This window comes from Passer domesticus, chromosome 2, assembly GCF_036417665.1.
Source record: "Passer domesticus isolate bPasDom1 chromosome 2, bPasDom1.hap1, whole genome shotgun sequence".
NCBI classification, from domain to species: Eukaryota; Metazoa; Chordata; class Aves; order Passeriformes; family Passeridae; genus Passer; species Passer domesticus.
This window is the reverse complement of record NC_087475.1, coordinates 57,517,487-57,540,193: the sequence shown is the minus strand read 5'-3', so window position 1 is coordinate 57,540,193 and position 22,707 is coordinate 57,517,487. Positions and strand designations below refer to the sequence as shown.

Here is a 22,707-nt window from a genome sequence, read left to right as displayed (position 1 = left end):
AATCAGTCACAAAGACTGTCTTTGGCTTCCTATTTGTTTGTTCAGGTTTGGATTTTGTTTCGCTTTTTTTGGTTTTGGTTTGGTTTGGGGTTGGTTTCTTTGTGGTTATTTTTTTTTCTTGTTGGTTTGGTAGGGGGTTTTTGTTATTTGTTTAACTTTAACTGATGTCATACAATTCTCTAAAATACTAATGTCTAGAATGAATATAGTCAGTGAATAGTTTCAAATCAACATGATGCCTGACGACATTTTGAGCCAAGCCATTAGTTACATTAACAAACATGAATGCTGGAGGAAAGCTGATAAGCATTTTGGGTAATGGCAATTCAAACAATACTGAATAGTATCGCAGTCACCAAAATGATACCATTAATGCCTATGAAAAAGAGTTCATAAGTTTTATTTTAGGAAGTAGGAATAACAGAAGAAAAATTTCAATGCTATTTCAGCATGTCATCTGTTTCCTCTTAAGCCTGTCCAAGACTACTACAGATTTCATAGTAATTTCAAAAACGTAACAATTTTCAGTATGAAAAAACCCTGCTTACTATAAAAAGGCTAATCAAATAATTTTTTTAAAAAGAAGATTTAAAATAATGAAACAAATATTTCAAACCCACAACTTCTTGTAGTAAAGCTGTAACATTTACGTGCACTATTTGTTTTTCACACTTATCTGAAATATTCTGGTAGTCACAAAGTGGATTATAGATTAGTGCTTCCATTGACATGCGAAACAGTATTAGAAGAATAAATTGTAGAAGATTGAAACTTGAATGAAACAGCTTCTCTAATAGTTGCTCTGTATGCATGGATGTATTGAAACAAGCTAACCACTGCAAATAAAAGCATATACTTAACAATCTTTTTACCCGAAACATGTAGAAAGCCTGGTTTTCAAATTTGTACAACTTCAGTAGACTCCAAACTCCAGTTTCTGATACCCATATCAGCAGCTGACTGTGACAACTTTTGCTAAGTTATGCAGGTAACTATCAGTACCCACACTATTAATAATGTTGTCCAAGTGCCTATGATGGGAAGATTAAGAAATGAGAGTCTACCATGCGGTATGTGAGAAATCTTTTAAATTACCTTGAGAGAGCTGTACACAACACCACTACCATGCCAGTACAAGAGCCACAAATACTCGTGCTCGATATTTACACTTCCTAAGGGGCCTTTAAATCAGCTTTCACAAGCTGCTGCAGATGACTGGCACCAGTCCGAACCGGCTTCCTAATTAGTCATGTGTATCAATCTTTTGACATCATAGAACTAGGAATTCTGGTTGGCTTGATAGCTACACAGTCCACAGTAATTCCTTTGAGAAATATACCCTTTTATGATTTAAATTATCTCTTTTCCCTCAATTGCAGAATAGAAGATTTAAACACTTTTTAATATCATACCTAATTAAAACTCATACAACTGTCTTTTAAATACCACCTAAAGGAGAAGTAAACTTCCCAAAGTAGCCGGTAAGTCTTGCCCTTGACATTTCAGTGCCAAGTCAGATATAAACTACCTAATTTCATAATTACATCTTTAAAAATGTTAAGAATATTAAAGACCCTTCTCTTCTAGTGAAGTGAGTATCATTAGCTTTACATGTACACGTATAATGTCTTATAATGATAGCAACAGATACTGCAGTTAGTAGTGGCGCCTGCATTTCATTTACCATAATTCCAGGAGCAGTAGTCCAGTGACATGACAGAATCACAAATATTAGCAATGTGGTTTTATAAAAAGTGCTGTAACAAGATTATTTTGGATGAAAAATGTTTTATTTTTACAGTTCCCCTGAACCTGTCCAATATAAAATAAACCACAGAACACCAGGACTCCAAAAGTTCATTTACCAGGAGAAAGCATAATAATATGCCTGTTTCCTTTTTCATAGAATCAAGCTTTATTCAGCTACTCTTCTCACAAAGGAAAATACCAAGAAGTTTCAGAAAAGCAAACCAGGGATTCTTTAGCATGGTTACTGTTGATTTTGCTCACTCAATCTGTACACTTGCAAGATTTAGCTACAGGAATCTTGACTATCATCTTCCACCTGCCTTTATTTATGCCATTACAACTACATACAGTTTTTTGTTATACTGTAGGTAATGAAAAGGACCAGCTCCTAAAGCTAAACACTAAGTTTTGTGTGAAACTAGAACCATACAACTTGGACAAATACCTACATTAAAAACAGACCTAACAGATTCCATACCTGTTACAGAAGGAAAAGGGTGCAGAACCTGAAGCGCTACTCCTAAAGTTAGCTGGATAGCTGAGTTTAATTATCTTTGTTTCATCTTTGATGTAACTCCATGGCAGCACTCAAGTTTTCATATACATTAACAACAAACTTGGAGTGCTGAAGCGAATGGATTTGTTTTCCTCATCTTAAGAATCAATCCTCTCAATTCATCAAATACCAGAATTGATACTTTTTTACTCTTGTTTGCTAGAATACAGACTGTTTCTTTTCTTCCTCTTCAGCTCAGGACATAATTCAAGTTAGACATACTGCACCCAGTTTTTGACTGACTAAAATGTAAGCCCTTCACAGCCTACTTCCAGGTTTATCTCCTTCCTGTCTTGTGCATTTACGTGCAAAAATTTCAGAGGCAAATGATTACCAGGCTTAGGACAGTGACAGCTGAGATGTTTCCAGACTATTTGCACAGGGAAGGAAAAAAGGAAGTTACATCTTTTTAACATGATTAATGTTGTACCTTTACTTTAAAGACATCATGAAAAGTCCTGTATATTTGCTTTTATAAGGTAAGGACTGATTTTGATTAAAGCAGGCTACACAGCACTGCTCAGCTGACTAAAGGCCTCCTAAATTTGAAGTAACATTCTCTGAACAAAATCACAAGAGGAAAGCTTTAGGCACGTGTCATTTTGAATGACTTAGGCTCCAGGAAGCAGAACAGCAGATCACAGAGAGGAAGATAACTGAAGCCATCAGTGCAGCAGTGGGCTCCAGTGTTTTGGATGTGGGTTCCATCTCTTCAGTTTCAGACTGTAAGGCAGCCAGATTCTGTGCAGTATTCATAGTGATGATGTGAACACTTTCTAGATCTTTCAGCCATGTGTATGATCAGGGCAGAAGGCTTTTTGAAGGCTTTTACATTGTAAACATAAAAACATAATGCAACCTTAATGTTTCAATGTAATATTGAAACATTTAGGTAGTCATTTAGCAATGACTACCTCAACTCTGAGTCTTAATTCCAATGAAATTCAGATAGAATTCTGCAAGGAAATTGTGGGTGGATGGTAAGAGCCATAAAGAGATTTTCTTTGTCAAGAAAATGCACAGGATACATAGACTTCAACTTGAACTTTTTATAAGGCTTTGAATTATTTCTGGTAAAAGCCATAGCAGCAACCAGATAATCTTCACTGACAGGTAAGTTAAGGAATACATAACTATCAGTCTGACTTTCAACAACAGTGTACAAAATAGAGCCATGACCCAGAACACAGGGATTCCTTTGATACTGATAAAATTTTGGAAGAACCTTGTTACAATACAGTAAGAAAAAGAAAATTTCCAGTGAACAGTTACAAGCAGAAACAGATGCCAAGTGTGCTTTGAATGGACTGGCTGAAAGGACAGCTCCTTTTTGATTTAGAAGTATTAAATGAAACTTAAGAAAAGTATCACTATTGCAGTGACTTCAGGAGAAGGACACATAACAGCCCTTCCAAAAGCAAAACACCTGCACATACCTCACATTTCAAATCACCACTCTAGTCCAGTATCAGAAGAGTTACATTTCTTACTTATGCCCAACACAAAGTAGAAAGCCTTTGATAGTGCTTCAGAGCCCTTGACAAGTATAATCTAAAAAGGTATGATTTCTCCTAATGACTGATGCACCCATTCCATAAATCTAGCTGAGAAGAGTAGGTTTCATGCCATCTTGTTTGCTCTTGATAAACTGGTCCATTGTTGAGCTGTCCTAGAGTGCTTTTATGGTTTAGAAATAGATACATTTTGACTCTAAGCATAATAACAACGAGGGCCCCAAGTTCCAGAGAGCTTAAAACAAGTTAAATTCAAAATAAACTCAACCCTTCACCAACTCTGAAAGACAGCTGTCCCTTTCAAATCAGCTGTTGAAATTCAGGTTAGTACCTACACAAATTTAATTTAAGATCGCTCACATGACAAAACCAAAAGGTAAGCTGTGGTAAGAGGTGGTTCTTTACCACAGAGATACAAAAATACTTCAGTGGTGTAAGGTACCAATTCTTGCATCTCAGTTGGATCACAATTTCCCATTTAAGTAAAGGGACTGAGAGTGAAATTATCTTAATATTGAGCTTTTTAATAAAAATGCTAATAAAACATTCATTGTGAGTCTATGAGTCCCTTCTTTCTATGACAACAGAAAAAAGTCACTGTAAACTCACACTGAGTTTTCCACAGAGATTATCCAGTTTTATTTATATTGGTGCCAGATCCATAGAATGACTCTCAAAGCAAGTGTTTCTGAGAGACATCTAGGTAAACTGGACTTATTAAAGAATTAACAGAAAGCTAAGCCTTTGAAATTGTGTACCCCAGGACTTGATACTGGGGATAATATTTATTACATCTTTGTTCATAACCCAAATGATGGAATAGAGTGCAGTCTGATCAAGTTTGCATATCATGCAAAATTCAAAATAATGGCTGACCCATTCAGAAGAACCTTGAAAAGCTTGACACATAAGCATCATAATGAACTCCAACAAAAGAGCTGTACGTGATTAAGTGAAACCTCACCCAGAAGCACAGATCGGGGGCTAAGTGGCTGGAAAGCATCTTTTAAAAAAAACAACTGGGGACTCTGGTGGACAACATGCTCATCATGGCTCAGTATTGTGGCTCTGTGGCAACAATGACCAAAGGAAAACATTGCCAGCAGGTCACAAGAGGGCATCCTTCCCCTCTTCTCAGCACTGGTGAGACACATCTGCAGTGCTGAGTCCAGCTCTGGCACCCCTGTACATGGGAGTCACAAACATATCCAAAGTCAAGGGCCACGAAGATGCTAAAAGATTAGAGCATCTCTCATGAGAACACACTGAGAGAGCTAGGGTTGTTCAGCCTCAAAGAAGAAGGCTCAGAGGGATCTTATCAATATATATAAATACCTGTGGGGAATGGTGTGGGGTGTAAAGGGGACTGTGCCAGACTCATCTTAGAGATGCCCAGAGAGGACAGTAGGAAATGAGCACAAACTGATTACAAAGAGGTTACCTTTTCACTAAGTCCACTGACTTTTGCATACACACCTAGCCGCTCACCAACTCAACAATACAGGATTGTTGTTACACAGAATAGACTAGAAATGCATTTTATATTGCATTACCTGGCAATATTTTTAAAGGCCACTTAAAAGACTCAATCTTTTTATAACTTTTTCCTATTAGTTTGGTATGTTGTGCCTTTTAGTGGGAAAAAAGCCTGCTAAATTGAGAACAATGTTAAGTTTCTTTTTGTTTTATTTAACCACTTATAACTAAAACAGATCAGCCTTATACACTCAGTTTATCTAAGGTTATGACTTGAAAGGACAGCTAATAGCAAGAACTGTTGATTACATACAAAGAAGTCAGTCAACATGTTTTACTATTAAGCAGTTTCCCATTTTCTTTACATGTCACAACTCCCATGACACTGACAAGAATACAACCAAATCTGCTTTCCAGAGCAGCCAAAACCTAGTATTTTCATTAGTTTTGTTTCACAGGGGGAAATACAAACATCTATTATTGAGATTAATTGATTACAATTTCATTTAGAAAGCAGGAAGAACTATAGGAGCATTATTAATTGAACATAGCTTCTTAAAAGAATATATGGAGCGGGATATAATCACCTGTGTGGGTGTGTGCGAACATCTTCTCTCCGAGTTACTGTGTGCCTCTGAAGGAGCTTATTGAGCACAGTACTGTTTCCATTTAAATTTATAAACAGGCAATAAATTAGAAAATATACACAGTGATTGCTCATACTGAAAGTTGTGCTGCAGAGATGAGGGGCTCAAGAAAATTTTCAGGTTAAATATTTTTTCGCTAGTGGAATGATAAAGTTCTGACTGGACAGCATGACTGAGCTTACTCGAAGGAAAACTTCTGGGCAGCTTTGGGTGGGAAAGACCCTTTGGTCTTGGGCTGGGCAGGTGTGAATGCCTAAGAATACTCAGAAAAACCAGATCAACAGCCCACCTACCCCTGCATCCTTTGTGCACTAGTAGCCAATAGCAAACATTTATACAAAGGACAGGATAAATATATAATTACATTTCTAGAATGGTCTCTTGGTTTCCAGCTGTTCATGATTGAAAGACTTTGTATTTGAATTTAGTAGCCTTCAATAGAGAGAAGCTGCCAGAGAAATCAAGTAACTTTTGTCAGCAAGCTTCAGAGCAAGAATATTTTGGTATGCAGTAACAAGACTGTACTTCTGTACAACCACTGAGGTATTGCTGAGTGAAGATAAGCGTCCTAGCAAACAGCATAGTAATAGAAGCAAAGTAATAGAAGCAGCAGCAGACTCAGTTTGAAAGAAGAGTCAGAGACATGACCTTCCCATCAGCTAGCTTTCCAGCAATTACAGAGCAGGTTCTTGGCTCTTTTACAACCTGGAACTAAGAAAAAAAAAATAAAGCATATCCTCCAATGCTTTAGTAAGGATATTTATTCCTCTCTTCCTCTGCAACTTGAGAAAATAAACTTTTGATGATACAGAAAAAACCCCTAAAAGCATAAAAGCATCATATAGCAAGAGTGAGAGTCTAGAGGACTCTGATGTCTACCTCCTTACAGAGGGGATGTGAGGTAGTATTTGGAGTCGGAAATTCCTACTCAAATCAAAACCTACTATCTGTACAAACGTTAGAGCTGTTAAAGCTCTTAATCCCAAAGATGTCTCCAGAGATTGTAATTCTTTTTCATGGTAATGCCATTTTAAGTTTGCAACATTGTTTTCACACTTGTTGAGAAATTTTACCATAAATGGCAAGCCTTATGAGAATATTCATCTACAGACATTACTTTATTGACCCTTAATTTTTTCAACAGTTCTGTTTGTTCTAATTATTCTTCTCTCTTACAAATACAGCTGCTATTTATTTTTCCTTGGACTTTGTGTAAACCTCAGTTCCACAAACAGTTTTCAGTTGCTATCTCCAAAGATTCCACTTCTAAGTAAAATTTTCAGAAGCAAAATAATTGTTTCTTCTAAACAAATTGCTCTTTTGGAGCTTCTACATAGCACAAACTAACAGCAGTTGCTGCATTCTGCGCTCATGGGTTCCAAATAAGTGCATGAACCTCCATGTTCCAGAAGACTTAACACCTTTGACATCTTGTTAGAGCACAACCTGTGACTATTAGTTGTTGATTGGATTAATATACATTCAGATCAGTTCTACTTTTTTGCAGTAAAAACATCAAATTCTATGAACAGATAAGGTTTCTCATATTTTGCTGTGGCTTCTGCAGATGTTTAACATCAGATGTATCACATTGAATCTTTTATATTTTTTTGATTAAACATACCTGTATTTTATCATTTTCTGGAACCTTTTCCAAGCATGTATGTGCCAGTTATTCTTGAAGGAACATCTGGATGTTCCTGGTAATTTACCCAGATTTATACTTTACTGTCAAAACAATACAATTGTAGCTGAAAAATAATCTCCATATTTAGGGAAGTATCAAGTGATATCTCCTTTCTGGTGGATTTGTGGCCAACGTCTGTCACATCTTCTTCCTCATATGTATGACTTTTGTATGACTGCATTTTTTTTTTTTAATAAACAGACATTATGCAAAAATTAGATCTACTCTCCAAAATTGTCATGGGCTTACTACCAACGGTTGAGTAAATATTAACATGAGTAAATACTGAGTAAGCAACTCTAAAAGGTCTCTGTTCTTTCTGCCATTGTGATATAGCATAGGAGGAAGAGATTACACCCCTCACAGTTATGGAAAAGAGTTATTTCCCACTGGCCTCCTAATAAAAGTGATTCTTAAGAATGAATTCAAATAACAGAAAGTAACCTCAGGAATCCTCTTGGTGAAGAGGGTCCAATTTGAGGATAAGTGGAGGCAATCAGGGAACAAGAGGAAAAAGTTATCAGCACCAGGGAGGAACCAACTTGAGTGGAGTTGAAATTCCAAAAGGGGAAACTACCTGGAGAAAATAACTTACACAAAATGCTTGTTGGATATTAATAATATATTTTTAGGACTTCTTCATATATATCATTGTCAGATCTTCTGCCCCCTTTACAACTAAATTTGCTAATTTAGTTGAATGAAACATACTCCTAAATTCCAAAAAACTAGTACTATACATACTATTGTTCAAAAATCTGTATTTTTTCAGGATATTATCCCAGCAGACATTTTGAAAAAACAAATTGCCAACATATGTTAGAAACTAATGATGTCATTTCAGTGGCTTTTGCAGTCCTCCACTCCCCTCAGAGGAAAGGAGTACTCTTGAGAAATATTGAATCCCTTACTCCAGTGAGAACAAATTAATAAAATGGAGGCCTTACGAACTTGAGCTAAGCAAGTAAAGTAGGGTCTTTGAGGTTACCTACTAATATAAATAGCTTTGGGGATTTTTGATTTATTTTAAAGGCAAGCATTTTATCTATTGGAACCTGAACTTTAATTACCTAATTATATTTACTACTTTAATTTTTTAAACTATCAGTACTGGCATCCATGGTGTCCTTTTGTTTTGCAGAACACTGCAGAACTAATGAAAATATTCATATTGCTCAACTTAGCAGCCAATAATAAAGGAGTAAATATTTGAAGAACCAAAGCCTAAAATGCTCTTAGCAAGTTTGTGAGACAGGAATGTGGGGTTTGTTTTTTTTTTCCAAAACGAGATAAACAATATAAAACCTCTGCAAAAATAAATGCTGCAAAATTGACTGCAAATAAGATCATGACTGTTTAAATGAACTAAAACTTATTTAAAACCAGACCATTATGATAAAAATGAAACTGAACAACACAACTGAAAACAAACTAATATGTTATATTGGAAATCAGATATTCCATTTTGGCATTACTTCACTGCTTTTATGCAAGAAAAGGGCAATCTTTGTAAATAACCACTGATAAAAGTGGCTTGTTACTTAAATAGTATTCAAAGTAAGACACAATGAAGATGCCACAATGATGGAGTTCTCAATTATATTGCAATAAATTTAGCTGCTATTATCTCAGCTATAGAATTCTTTACATTCTGATAAGATCAAAATAATTGATTGGTGTGCTTCACTAAGAATCTGAACAGCATCAGAAAGTATGTATCTGAATGTTAATAGTATGCAGACAAGTGGCATTTACATAAAGATCCCTTTTCACTGGCTATTTACCTTTGGAAGGGCAGTGTGTGATAGTTTGATTTGGCTTCACAAAAGCAAGTTAACCATCTCATGATGAATAAAATTTTGTAGTCCAGAGAATATTTAGTGGACAGATTTTATTAACATAAATTTCAAAATGCTAAGTATCACTCACTACTTAGTCAAAATGTTTACTGCATTCCACTTACTTTTCAAGTTAGGATGGAACTGAAAAGAAAACATGAAGCTGATTCTTTTACTACGTAAACTGAAAACTCACAGTCTTCTTTATCAATGAACTATTTGAGCTGTGACCACTAGGACATGAAGTTATTGCAGAGATGTAAAGTAGAGATAGAGACTTTTAGCAAACTACACTTTAGAGATGCCTAAAGAGGGTTGCAGGTCCAAATCTCAAAAACAATTTGCAAGAGGGCAAATTAAAAGATTCCACATAATAACAGGAATCTATGGTCTTGTTAGCAGAGGTTAAAATATATATTGTAAAGCCTACCTAAAATATTCAGTACAGCATGTTTTTCTAAAACATGCTGTACTGCATATTCATAAAACACTACACACTTCACAAATGATAAAATATTAATATCTTTATATCTGAGATATAAAAACCCCTGAATTTAAAACTTCACAAAGACTTATCACAAAATGCACATATTTATCTAATTTTAGAAAATGACCATATCAACACTGAATTTGGTGCAACAGTATGGCAAAAGAAGCCTGATATAGAAGCATGGATGACAGAGCATACCTGTGATCTAGATGACTCAGTTGTCACCTGTGTATCAAAGGTACAACACAGGCTAAGAAAAATTACTACAGCTTGCGAAAAGGCCAATATATTACAGGACTACCTTGGAACTCATATTTGTCATAAATGTATATTACTACTAATGCAATTATTGTTTTCATCCTGAAGAAAATAGTTTAAACTAAACCTGAAGAGTTACCTTTAATCCAGATTGGTTTTCTTTTTGGGTTAATATGACCTTTGTAGTCTTCATTTTTTCTGGTTGTAGTTCATTCAAAACTGGTACAAATACAGTCCTATCATGCTATATGCAAATCAATGACTCAAGTCACATACTGGGTACATTTTAATAAAATTTATATTTTGTTACATATTAATTTATGACATAAATGTTCCTACGCATGGCAGAGGGGTTGGGGGTTTATTGTCCATTCCAACCCCCTAGCATTCTATTATTCTATGACTCTATATTAAGTTTTTGTCAATGCAAAACAGTCAGCAAATACCTCTCAAGTAACTAAAAACTTTTGCAGTATTATGTAGGTTACTTTTATGCAAAATTAGTTTCCTCCGCCTCATAAAGCCAAAGGCAGCACGATAGGCAACAAAACCCTACTCTTCAAATAGCTTCCAAAAGCAGATGAAAGATGAAGAAACCCTTAGAAAAGGACTTCAAGAACAAAGCAGAATCTGGGGAAGGTTAGATGTCTGTGTTGTAAATGAGACCAGTGGTTAACAATACAAGCTTAGGATGGTTATACCAATCCTGTTTAATTACTGGATAGCACCTTGAAATGTATGAAGTATAGGCTGAAAGAGAAGCTCCAGAATTATAAAGTAGTCACTAATGGCTAATTAACATTCACTGAAGAAAAGCACAGTGAAAGATTGCATTTACCTCAAGACAAGGAGCAGCAGCTAAGAAAGAGAAAACCAAAGGCATTGCTGTGGCCTGGGGAACTAGCACACCCTGAAGCATTTTACATCCTCTAACCTAGAGATGGACAAGAGGATTTGAACTATCTAGAAACTAAACCATTTCATAAAAGAATAAGATCCAAAACTGTGCATGGGGAAGGAAAGTGAGATGGTAGAGTAGGAAAAAAAATATATTGCCATACTAGCTTCCCTTGTAGAAAACCTCTGAAATTTCAGTATGTCATCTTGTCAACTAGGAACATCATTGGTAGCCATCATCACCAACACTACAGTATCAACTCCATGGGATTTTATACTGACATTAAATTGAGGACACAGATGTTAAGACAGACTATGCAGAGGTAGTGATTGATAGGTACTAAGAACGCATTATAGTGACAAGGGTACAATAATAGCACAACTAGTGCTGCTAATGACTGTCAGCCCAGTAAAGTGGGATTGGATTTTTTTTTATTATTTTTGTTGCTTATTTTGAATTTTTATTGCTGTTACTGCTTCTTAGAGTGTTTAAAAGGAGTTTAAGAGAAACAATTAAGAAATCATGAAGTAGTACATAGTACAGGGACTCACAGCCATTCCTAATCTTCAAATAATTTTCAGTTAAAAAGCCATGTAACTCAAAAAAAAAAAGAGTTGAGATGTAGAAGACACTATGATCTATCCAATGAGACAAACAAGTATTGAAGAACCATTTAGCATATATACTCTCATCTTTTCTCTTCTACCAAGTATGCACCTCTTTGAACCTCAAAAATAACTTCTGGGTTGGTTACATCAATGAGTTTTACTTGAGTAATATTTGAAATAATGTTCCTACAAATCTAACATGTGATCTAGTCACCATATAAAGAAATAATAGGCAGCAAAATCAGTTACTCCACAGTCACGTTTCAGGTAAGAGTGTTTTGATATTTTGACAGACAGAGGACCTGGTTATGAATTTTGTAGCACATCAGACATGACTGATTTATAGATTCCTAATGAGAAGACAGCCTTTCAATGAACAAGTCATAGCTAGGAAAAAAAAGGGGAAAAGGAAAAAAAAAACTTTTTTTTCATTGGCTGTGTAACTCCAAAAAATCAGAGTTACATTATGCCTCCAATTAAATACTGTAAGTACAATTTTGTTAAGAGTGTCAAAATAATAATAATCATCATTAAAAAAAACCAAAACAAACAACCCCATTTTTCACATACTTGTTGTTGTCTTCCCTGACAAACACGTGCTTTCTTTCTCACTCCTGAAATTCAAGTTTTCTGGTAGACTTAGAAATATGTTGCAAAAAAGTACAAGACACCTTATAAATCATTAGTGGCCAATTTAGTCAATATCAGTCTCAAGACATCGATATCTTGAGGTGGCCCTAACACCATCTTCTACTATCTGCTGTTTAGATGAGTCATTCCAAACCGAACCTTCAGTGACTCACAGGACAAGAAACATCTTTCTGTACACTTGCATGATATCAAAACCCCAGGCTACTTAAAGGCAAGTAGAGGACAAGTACTTAGTTCCCTGCCACATCAGCTGAAGTGGAAGGGTTCACTATCAGAGGCGTACATATACATGTGTATATAACACATACACTCCAACACTGGCACCTGTGTCCTGGGAAGACTGAACATGAAATTGTGAAAAACAGGACTTCAGAGCAGCTTTAACTTGGACTAAAAGACTATCAATTTTCCATCCAAAATGCTATCAGTCATACATACTGAGAGAAATCTGAGAGAAATGTCTGAGACAAATCTTGTTTGAAACATTTCCAACCACGCATAAATACAGGCACCACTTTTACTCCTTCCTAGTCTTCTGCAGCCTCCTCTATCTTCTGTGAGCATTGAAAAGATTGTCACTGGTGGTTTTCTGATTGGGTCTTGAATTGTACTTCTAAAGAATTAGAATTTCTATGTTCAGAGAGCAGCTGCCTGATTTCCCACAAGAAAGCTTTATACTCACATCTCAAAACATGGACAGGTTTATAAAAATGAACCAAAGACTTTTGGTTTGAAACATCTCTGAAACTAAGCACACCTACTCTGGCTATTAGTGAAAACTGGAAGAGACAGATAATAATTTATGCCAAAGGTGCCAACTAGGCTTTAGGTAGGGAACTGTTTAACAAGATCTGCTCAGGAAAAGAAAAAGAGAAGCTCATGGCAATTTACAAAGTAAGTCATGTATCATTCTGAAGGACTACGGAAGCTCAGTCTAGGATAAAATACAGGCATATAGAGGATCATCAGACACCTCTTTTAGTAACAGAAAACTCACAGCATCTGCCATCTCTTTCAGTACAAAAGACAATATAGCACAAGTAACTTTTAAAATGCATGGCTGAGGGGGTTTCTGAGGTGTTTCAATAGGGACCTGTTAAAATAACAATCAACATATTCAAAGAGAAATACCAAGTAATTCAGGAAGAGCTCAGTCTTATAAAAGAATAAAAATGAATATGTAACCTTAGTTAAAGAAAATGGCTCTGTGATTTGGAAAATGTCTTTTCCCAAGTAACATAAAGGGTTTTGAGCATAACTGAACTTACACGTGGTCACACAAGGTTCAATATATTCAAAGAGAAAAATAAAAAGCAGTCATTTGAGTTATTTTACAACTCAAAATCCCAGAGATTAGGAAAGCTCATTTAAAAAACCTAAAATTTAAACACCTGTTTGCTGAAAACTTTAATCAGTGAAAAAGCATTCATCTAGTTTGTTTTTTTCTCACAGCACATTCAGATAATGAAAAAATAGAATATTTATTTCCAGTAAAATGCTTGGTCAAATGTGTTTTCTACATCCCTTACCTGTTTTCATTTCTAACAAGCGTTTTTTCTTTTGTTGTCTCTCTAGTTTTTCTTTTTCTGCCTTCTCCTTAGCTATTTTAGCACGTCTCTGTTTTTCTTCTGCTTCCCTTCTTCTCATATTTTCTTTTACTGCTTGCTATGAAAAAAAGTATAGAGTTCCATTAAAATGGAAGACTTAGCAAAAACAAAGCTGAAACTAAAAAACAAAGAAAAAAGCTTTTAAATTGTAACCCCTAACTAACCTTAATTTATCAAATCAAGTATTTCACATTCCATATTTAGAACATTTTATTCAGAAGAGTAAGCAAATACAGAATAAATACATTAAAAGCATACTAATTTTCCCTAAATGAGGATTATAAATTCAGCAAGAAATGCATCTTAAGAATACACATGTTAACGTAGGAAAAATTCAAAATGTCTAAACCACCTTGTTCTACAAAAATGTAGGTTACCATTTGTAGTTCTAAAACAATTTCAACACTTTCTTCTTTCTTGTGTTGCCACTACACTAAGCAAAACAAGTCTGCCTGTGTAACAGTTTTGCATTTTTCTCATTCATATCATCATACTCATTAATTCTCTGGGTTTAAAAATTCTGGTTAATATCCATACAATACTGTTTATTTAGAATTACAAATATGTACTACAAAACTTCCAGTGAAGCTAAAACAGAACAATGAGTTTCAGAGTTTTGAAATAAAAAATTTTGCATATTCAGACATTAAGGAAAAGAACTCTATTACATTCAATACATTTTCAACAAAAGTATTTTGGCATTGCCTTTTCATTATTTTAGTGTTAGCTATATACACTGGTAAACTCTCAGTGCTCTAAGATTCTACATTTGCAGTAAAGTGCACCTATTCTTCATTGAAGAAATTTGGTTTTTTTCAGAACAGCTACATAGAACCCTGTCTTTGATAATATATTGAAGTGTCCCCTCTTACATAACAGTTAACATCTTCACATCTTCACAAGGTCTGAGGCAAAAGGTACAGTTTTGTAGGGATAATTAATGTCTCATTTGTTTTTAGTGGGAAACCATCCAGACTGCACTCAGAAAAAAATAAATCAAATAAATAAAATAAATAAAAAAAAAAAAGACTGGCAAGTATTGAATAATACAGACAAATGTGGATTACAGCAATACTTGCATGGGCACACAGGCACTGTTTGCAACATCACTGCCATAGAGTGACCAAAAGAAGGGGAAAACAAAAAAATCACATAAAACTCGTGAAGAAATACTTGTGTTGGATAACTGAAGAAGAATAAGCTTTCCATCATGAAAAACGACAATGAAATGGATTTTTTTATACAAAGCAAAACTGTACTTTCACCATGACTCCTCCAAAGTCACCTCTGTCAAATTTCTTGATTCAGGGCGAAGAAGGTAGATGCTTCCAAAAAAATTCCAAAATTTTTGAATTAATTAATTTTGACAAATGATTTGCTGATTTTTAGACTGTGGATTCTGTAGAATAAACTACTGGATAAAACTCAAATGGGACCTGGTACTTGACATGTACAATACTGGCAGAAATTACACACTTTCCTAATAGTGACCAAGGAAATTTCCACTTTGCACCTACTTTTTCCCCAAAAATAATATGAGTAGGACTCAGCCTCAGACTGCAGTCATTCAAATGTAGATGTCCATTCTTTTTAATCCAACTGAACACGTGGGCCTGACTTAATAGCTTATACCTTCATATGGAGTGCAAATTGGATGACTTGGAGTATCACCCCTTGCCCCCAGCCTTTCTCGAACAGGAAACCAATTTTACACAAATTCTATAGCAAAGCTTAAAATTTCAGGCTGGTGATGTCTTGGGTACTATTTAAGACACTTCTCCAGTATACCAGGTACTTCTGTTGCTACATCTCCTTTGAGGCATCAGGTAGACAGCTCTCCAAATTCCACTAAATGAATTAAGTATGCGTCTCCCTTGACTACAACACAAGATTAGACACTCAAACTCTCCTACAAATATGCCCTAAGGCCAAATTCTATCCTACATGTCCCATGTGTTTTCAACATGAAATGTAAGTGGAATGCCAAGACCTAGATTTTCCAAACTGGAGGCATTCTTGGGTTCTCTCTTGCAACTTCCAGGGTAATTTCTAATTTTTATTTAAGTATTTGCTTCATATAACACAAAAATAGGGAACACTTTTACTTGGTTGCTCTTCTTCTGGTTCTTGAAGTTATGTCTCTGCTGAAGAGTTAACCTAGTGTCAATAAGAGCAAGGGTCTTTTATATCCTATGATTAGTCTGATTAGCCTAGTCTTGGACAGAAGAGCTGTTAGCTCAGTGTGTGTTTGCTCCCTTTCCTACAACTGGAGCAAAATTCTAACCATTAGACAATTTCTTCATCATGAAAGCTATCCTTCCAAGGAAAGGAATGAGCTTGTTAGCAGTACCCATGATGCTGTGAAAGTACTGAGGGAGTTTAGCAGGGATATCTGATACCTGAGATGTTCCACTGAGTGTACAAGTAATTTAGCTGTGGAAGCTAAAGCTCTGAAGGCAAGATGCTTCACCCCATTTTTTGGATCTGGCCAAGTAACTGTAATCTAGATTTGGTGCTCACAGAGTAAGCAATAATAGTTGTCACAGCTACAAATAAAACTGAAAAACAAAGTGCAAATCAAAGTTAGCTACGAAACTCAAGCACAGGGCTCCAGATTTAAACAGAGATTTTTAAAAACTTTTTAATACATTGTCATTAATTAAGAATGGAAAAAATTATAAGCAGGAAAATGCTTCATGTAAATCATCAACTTTGCATGGTAACAAGTTGATTGAACTTCACTCTCCCATACTTACAGGTGGCAAGTCATCTTTTAGTTTGGGCTTCATAATAATCCAACGATTTTTCAGCACTAAATTTACAAGTCTTCTGAACCAAATTTTCTAAGATAGCCATCACCTTCAGTTTCTGCCAGTAATAAACCCCAATAGTAAACAATTGTGAAAATCAGCTCATTTGTCTCATGCTAGGCATCTCAAAAATCTTTTCTGAAAAGTCTCAAAACTGAGCAGCTACTCAAGACTTTGATTAGTGTCATTGAATGATAGGGGGTTTCATGCCTTATCTACACATCTTTTTCATATAGCCTTCAAACTGCTCTGCAAGACAGAATTATTAATTTTCCTTAAGGTTTCTTCTCTCATGCTCATCAATAATACCTGTTTTGAAGCGTTAATTAATCTATCTTCATGAAACTGCTGTGAAGTAGAGGCTAACATCAGTGCTAATTTTAAAGACACAAAGAAGAAATATGGGAAAATTAATGCAAAGCACAACCACTTTCTTAGAGCCTCCAACTCAACATGAACCTAAGTGTTTACAATTCTACAATATTTGCATGGTTTAAACATCAGAAATTAAAGTAATACAACTATTTTGTAATATTTATTAATTCTGAAATCAGAGTACTGAGTTTCATATTAGGCACTGATTAGGTTATGAAAACACAATCAATGCCCCTGTTCCCAAAAATCTGGCATATGTAACTTGTCAAGCAAAATTATTGCAATTGAATAGTATCTAGGGTTTTAGTTGTGAAACTCTGAAGCAGCAGAGGCTTAGTAATCATTACATGTTCCAAATGGTTGCTAAATACGGGTTTCAGTTTAAGTGCTTTCCTCAAAATTGATGGATATATGAATTTCAAACTGTTTCTCAGTACCTGTGAAAGAAGTAATTTTCTCCACCTATATCTTCAGACCTGTCTGAAATCATTAAAAAACCCAATCAACCAAGTAAAACCAAACAAGACTGAGAAACATGCAAGCAAACTAAATACATGTGTTGTAATCATAAGTTGTAATGACCAGGCTGCAATGAGGAGTAGGTGGCAAAATGACTAAGAGAATCTTTCCATCTTTCTTTAGATCTATAAGCGTTAGTTGGATCAGTCCTCCAGATTTTGTCACAAAACTCATGCTCATACACTGTTCCTTCAGGAGTGTAGTCAGTAAGTTAAACTATGTAATCATAAGAAGCCAGATGAGACAAAAATCAGCTTATTATCCAAATTCATACATATATATAAGACTACAAAATATAACGTCTAAGAAACATTAGGTATAAAATAAACATATTGTACCATGAACATCATCCTGAAGTTGTTTAAGTCTGTTAAAAACTCCTCCACGGAAACTTTCTTCAGGTCAATGGCATAATACCCCATCACATTCTGATAGAGTTTTTCCATGTTCTCATGCATCCGTGACAGTTTTTGAAAATCTTCTTTGGCACGAACTAGGAAGCTGTACATTGCGGTTAAGGCTGCAAGAATACTCAGCGAATCCAATCAGAAACACTGCATTCATTTAACATTGATTTATATGTCACACACATTTTTTATTTCCTCAAGTAAGGACCAAAAAAATTCCTTCCATGTTGTACATGCTTCCTGGTATTTACTGTGTATACTAGGTCTATGAATAAATTCAGGGACTTTCATCAAAATATCTCAACCACTTTAAATTTAAATATTATTCAATTACTACACAATTTCTTATGAAATGAAATGTATGTAACTAATCTAACTTCAAGCACCCATGTAGTTTATTTAGTATCATTGTCTCCTTATTGAAGCTAAATGCTTAGGTATATAAATTACAATATCCTTGGAATTTAGGTACAGATACCAATAATTAACCTGAATACTTTATCAATAAATACTATAGACCCTGCTAAAATTTAAAATTAGAGTAAAAACAGAAATATTGATAAGCAGTATTAAAAGTAAAAATAATGAAAGATAAAAACTTAATTGTAACAGCAAAGCATTTATTTCTGTTTCTGAAGGCTGCATTAGGTATTTACGCTTTTTCTAAAGCTATTTGCAATGTCAACACAACTTAATCAAATTAGAGGTGAAAAGAACAAAACTCCTTATATAAAGGATAAGCAATTTATAAACAGCATCAAAATATTGCCTATAAAATAAAAATCCCTATGTTTATTCAGGACTCCCAATAACATAGTTTGCCAAAGAAGCTCACAGACAAAATATTCTACAAAGCCATTTCTTTATGTTGGGCAACTTCAGGAAGTGTGTACTTTAATAGAATGGTAGCTAAACAAATATTTATGTTCCATAATTTTTCTGCTGTAGTGAATGCTACAAAAGACAAGAAATAGCCATTTTATCTTTATTCTCAATTGCCCACCTCAGCTACTGCAAAAGAGAATTTACTGTGTTTGTACACTTTCAACTACAGAATAAATACACTATGGTCACTTTATGAAGCACTGAATTTTTAATCAAGTGCATGAAAATCTAGACCAACAGAATAGCACAGGATCTGGCATTTTTTCTTAATGAATCTCATACCACTGACCTCAGTCCCTCGTCCCAGGCTGCACAGATCCCTCTGCAGAGCCTTTCTACCTGCAGCAGATGAACACTCCCACCCAATTTTGTGTTGTTAGCAAACTTGCTTGAAGGTGAACTCAATCCTGTGGTGTAGATCATCAATAAAGATGTTGAACAGGACTGGCCCCAATACTAACCCCTAGGGAACTCCGCTAGTGACCAGTACATATTAACATTTTACAGCTGGATTACTGTTTTCACTCTTCAGGGTTTTTGCAATGGACTCCTTTTTTAGTTTTGTGCAGAAGCTGAATTCCCTTTCAGTTGCACTGTTAAGTGTCCTTCTGGTTTGCTAAGGTTGCTTTAAAAATAACAAGTAAGAAGTTCCTGGGGTTTTTTTTGTGATTTAGAATCCAGGCCAAAAATTCACACAGTAATGATCTCAGATATATGCAGGAAGGGAGAAATAATGCACTTTCACAATTTTCTAATTAGTCACTAATAGCTACTAGCTGATTATGTAAGTGCAGAACAACCTCCCCTACGACAGTCTGGTGAAAAAATACTAACTAAAGTCAAGATTCAACAACTTAAAAAGATACGTCTTCCATCACACATCAACCACCCAATTTCAGACTTTCTCAACATGGCTCTTTTGCCAGTACAAGCTTCTTTTCACGCTTTTAGTAACTTCACAAGATGCAGCTCGTAAGCAGCTCCAGAGTGCCTGTGCTGACTGGCTGGCAACAGATCAGAGAGAACTGGTGCTGCCAGCCCTCTTTTCTTCTACATCAATTTGAATCTCCTTTACTCAGCTCCCATGATGAGCATAGCACACAGGAAACTGATCTTTAGACTCAAGATTCTTAAAAAATTATTTAGCCTCTTAAAAAGCTATTAGCAGGAAAGCAAAGAAAGTTGATGAGAGGTTTGTCTATAAATGCTGCCCAAGGACTATATAAAAAAGGATTATGTGAAACAAGACATGACAAAACACAAGCTAAGGTCATCAAAGGAAATGTCACCAGTTCACAAAAACACAAACAAACCAAAACAACAAAAAAGAGTGAAACTAGAAAAAATAATTCCTACATTTGGTTTAATTTTGATCCTAAAATTGAGGATACTTGTTATTTGTGATTCTTTGACTATTAACAGATCTTATGAACAAATATAGTTTTTTGCAATTATGAGGGTGTTTATTTCCACAGAGTGAAGGGTAAAGGAAAATTAGACAAATTAGTTTTGCTATCTCTCTCCATAAATGCCAGATATTAAACACTCCAGTATTTTTAGTTTTCTAGGAAGCAAAACAAAAAAAAAAGGGCTGAAATTATCAGTAAAATGTGGACTTCATCTTGTAAATTCCAAAAAATATCCTGAAAGAAAACCTGGGGAGTGGAGGAAGAGAGAGAAAACTTCTGTGATATTCTTCAAGACACAGCTAAAATTACAGCTATGTTAATAGAGTCCATATAAGCTGGTTAATTTTATATTGTTGAAAACTGACTCCTCTTGAATATCTGATGCATCATTTTAAGCACAAAATACAGTATTCTGGCAAGATGTTTTGTTACCTAATATTTCAATGCCAGACATGATGAATCCTGAGATTTTTATTTTCCATCTGGTGCATTGTGGGATACCTCTAAGCTCTTGACATTCTATTGAGACTGTGCCTCAATTTAGGTACTTTTGAGAACTCCTCTTCCTTCTTTCCTTAAATATGGCTTCTGTTAGCCAACTCTAGCTAAACTGGAAACAACAGGGAATACTACTGAGTACAGCAATCCCAGCTGTAATTATTATGAACAGGTTGAAACATACGCATTATCAACTACACAATTCATTGGTTTTGGATGAAAGAAGACAGAAGTACAACTGAGCTGCAACACAGGTGGGAAGAAAACGAAATCAAGTAATTTGGTATTTGTTAACTTTTTCTGAAGTGGCTTTACTTCATCAACTGCCTTTTTGGAGTCACTGGACTACAGATCATTCTGCTAATTAATGTAACAGGACAGCATTGCATGGCTGAGACAAGATCTGTGGCAAAATTTCTAACTGCTGTGTGTTTGGTCTCACATATTCTGGCAGCTTTTTTCACAGTGAATTGCTTGTCTGAAGTTTATACTGATTTTAATACATGGTGTATATAAAATATTAATACAGTGTAGCATATCAAGCTAAGTAAAAGTATCTGTTATGCTAGAATAGATGATGAATAATGTTAATCTCTACTAAACACTTTTTTAAAAGACCCCAGTATTCACCACTTGTATTTTAGCAGAATCTTCAAAAGCAAAATGAGACTGCCACTATACTAGATGACAACAGCCTCCCCAAAACATGGCAAACCTTTTCAAGACTGGTGTAAAAGGCTTTGTGGTCACTTCAAACCATTTCAACAAATTATTTTCTACTAAGAGCAACCAATGTGAATGCTGTAGGACTCTTAAGGATTTCTCACATTTTGTGAAAATAATTGCAATTGTCTGAAAAATACATATGCCAAGGTTCAACAGAAAATTTCTGCATATGAAAATAACAGTTCAAGAAACACATATAAATGTTTAGATTTTTAAATCAGTACCTTCTGAAGAGTACTTGTCAAATAATACCTTCTCTTTGATTCACTCCTACTTATCTCTATGTTGTAATACTAAAACAAATTGGCAGCTATTTGTATCACACAAAGCTGCTGCATCCACAGTGTATGTATCATATATTACAAGTAAAACCAGTGCTATCTATAATATATGCCTTAAGTCCAGACCAGATATTAAAAGAAGTATAGACTTAAATTAAATTTACATTGGTTGCCAAAGCCCTATCTCATTACCTGCCCACACAGTTAACATCTTGACGCTCTACCAAAGAGTAACACACAACCTTTTTTAACCCGAAGACCTTAGGTTCTGTAGTCCACAAAGTTCTTAGGATCCAAGGACATCTTACAGATTCACTTTATGTTGTACAGGGGCAACTTCAAACTATGAGGTCAATTAAGTAACCAACAGTTTGGAGGCAGCAAGTCCCTTCCCTGCAGCTGAAATGGGTTTCTTTTACTCATTTGGTAGTTAGTGAAGGCTCATTTAACTACTGCTTCTTCCTCCCCTTTCTGCAATGTCAACAAATCAAATTAAATGGCAAAGGAACAGCTAATTGATCAAAAGAAAGGACTTTTTTTCCTAGCTGAAAAGCAGCAATCAGCTGATTGTCTCTCAAGTATTAGTTCCATGAGTTTCTGTAAAAGAACACCATCAACACCACTTTTATCAGTAGGCTCAAACTTTCTCAGCTGCTGCTTGGAAAATCAGAAGATGGGAGCTGTACTGATAAACAGCATGTTGACTAAATCACTTAATTAAACTTTTAATATGCAATTTAAATACTCTTCCTAAACCCACTAAATTTTTATTGTGAATATACAAGTGTATTTTGTTCACTGTGCTTTTTATGGAACAT

The 22,707-nt window shown here is 35.2% G+C and overlaps 1 protein-coding gene across 14 annotated transcripts in view; it reads right to left on the bottom strand.

Moving 5' to 3' along the window:
* DIAPH3 (diaphanous related formin 3) overlaps window positions 1-22,707 on the bottom strand; it is a 206,003-nt gene that overhangs the window by 57,953 nt on the left and 125,343 nt on the right. For all 14 annotated transcript variants that reach the window (XM_064408643.1, XM_064408636.1, XM_064408637.1 and 11 more), the window contains 2 exons: window positions 18,022-18,186; window positions 13,902-14,037 (listed from right to left, as the gene is read on the bottom strand). In XM_064408643.1, coding sequence (XP_064264713.1) covers window positions 13,902-14,037; window positions 18,022-18,186 — 301 coding nt within the window. The remainder of the gene's footprint in view (window positions 1-13,901; window positions 14,038-18,021; window positions 18,187-22,707) is intronic.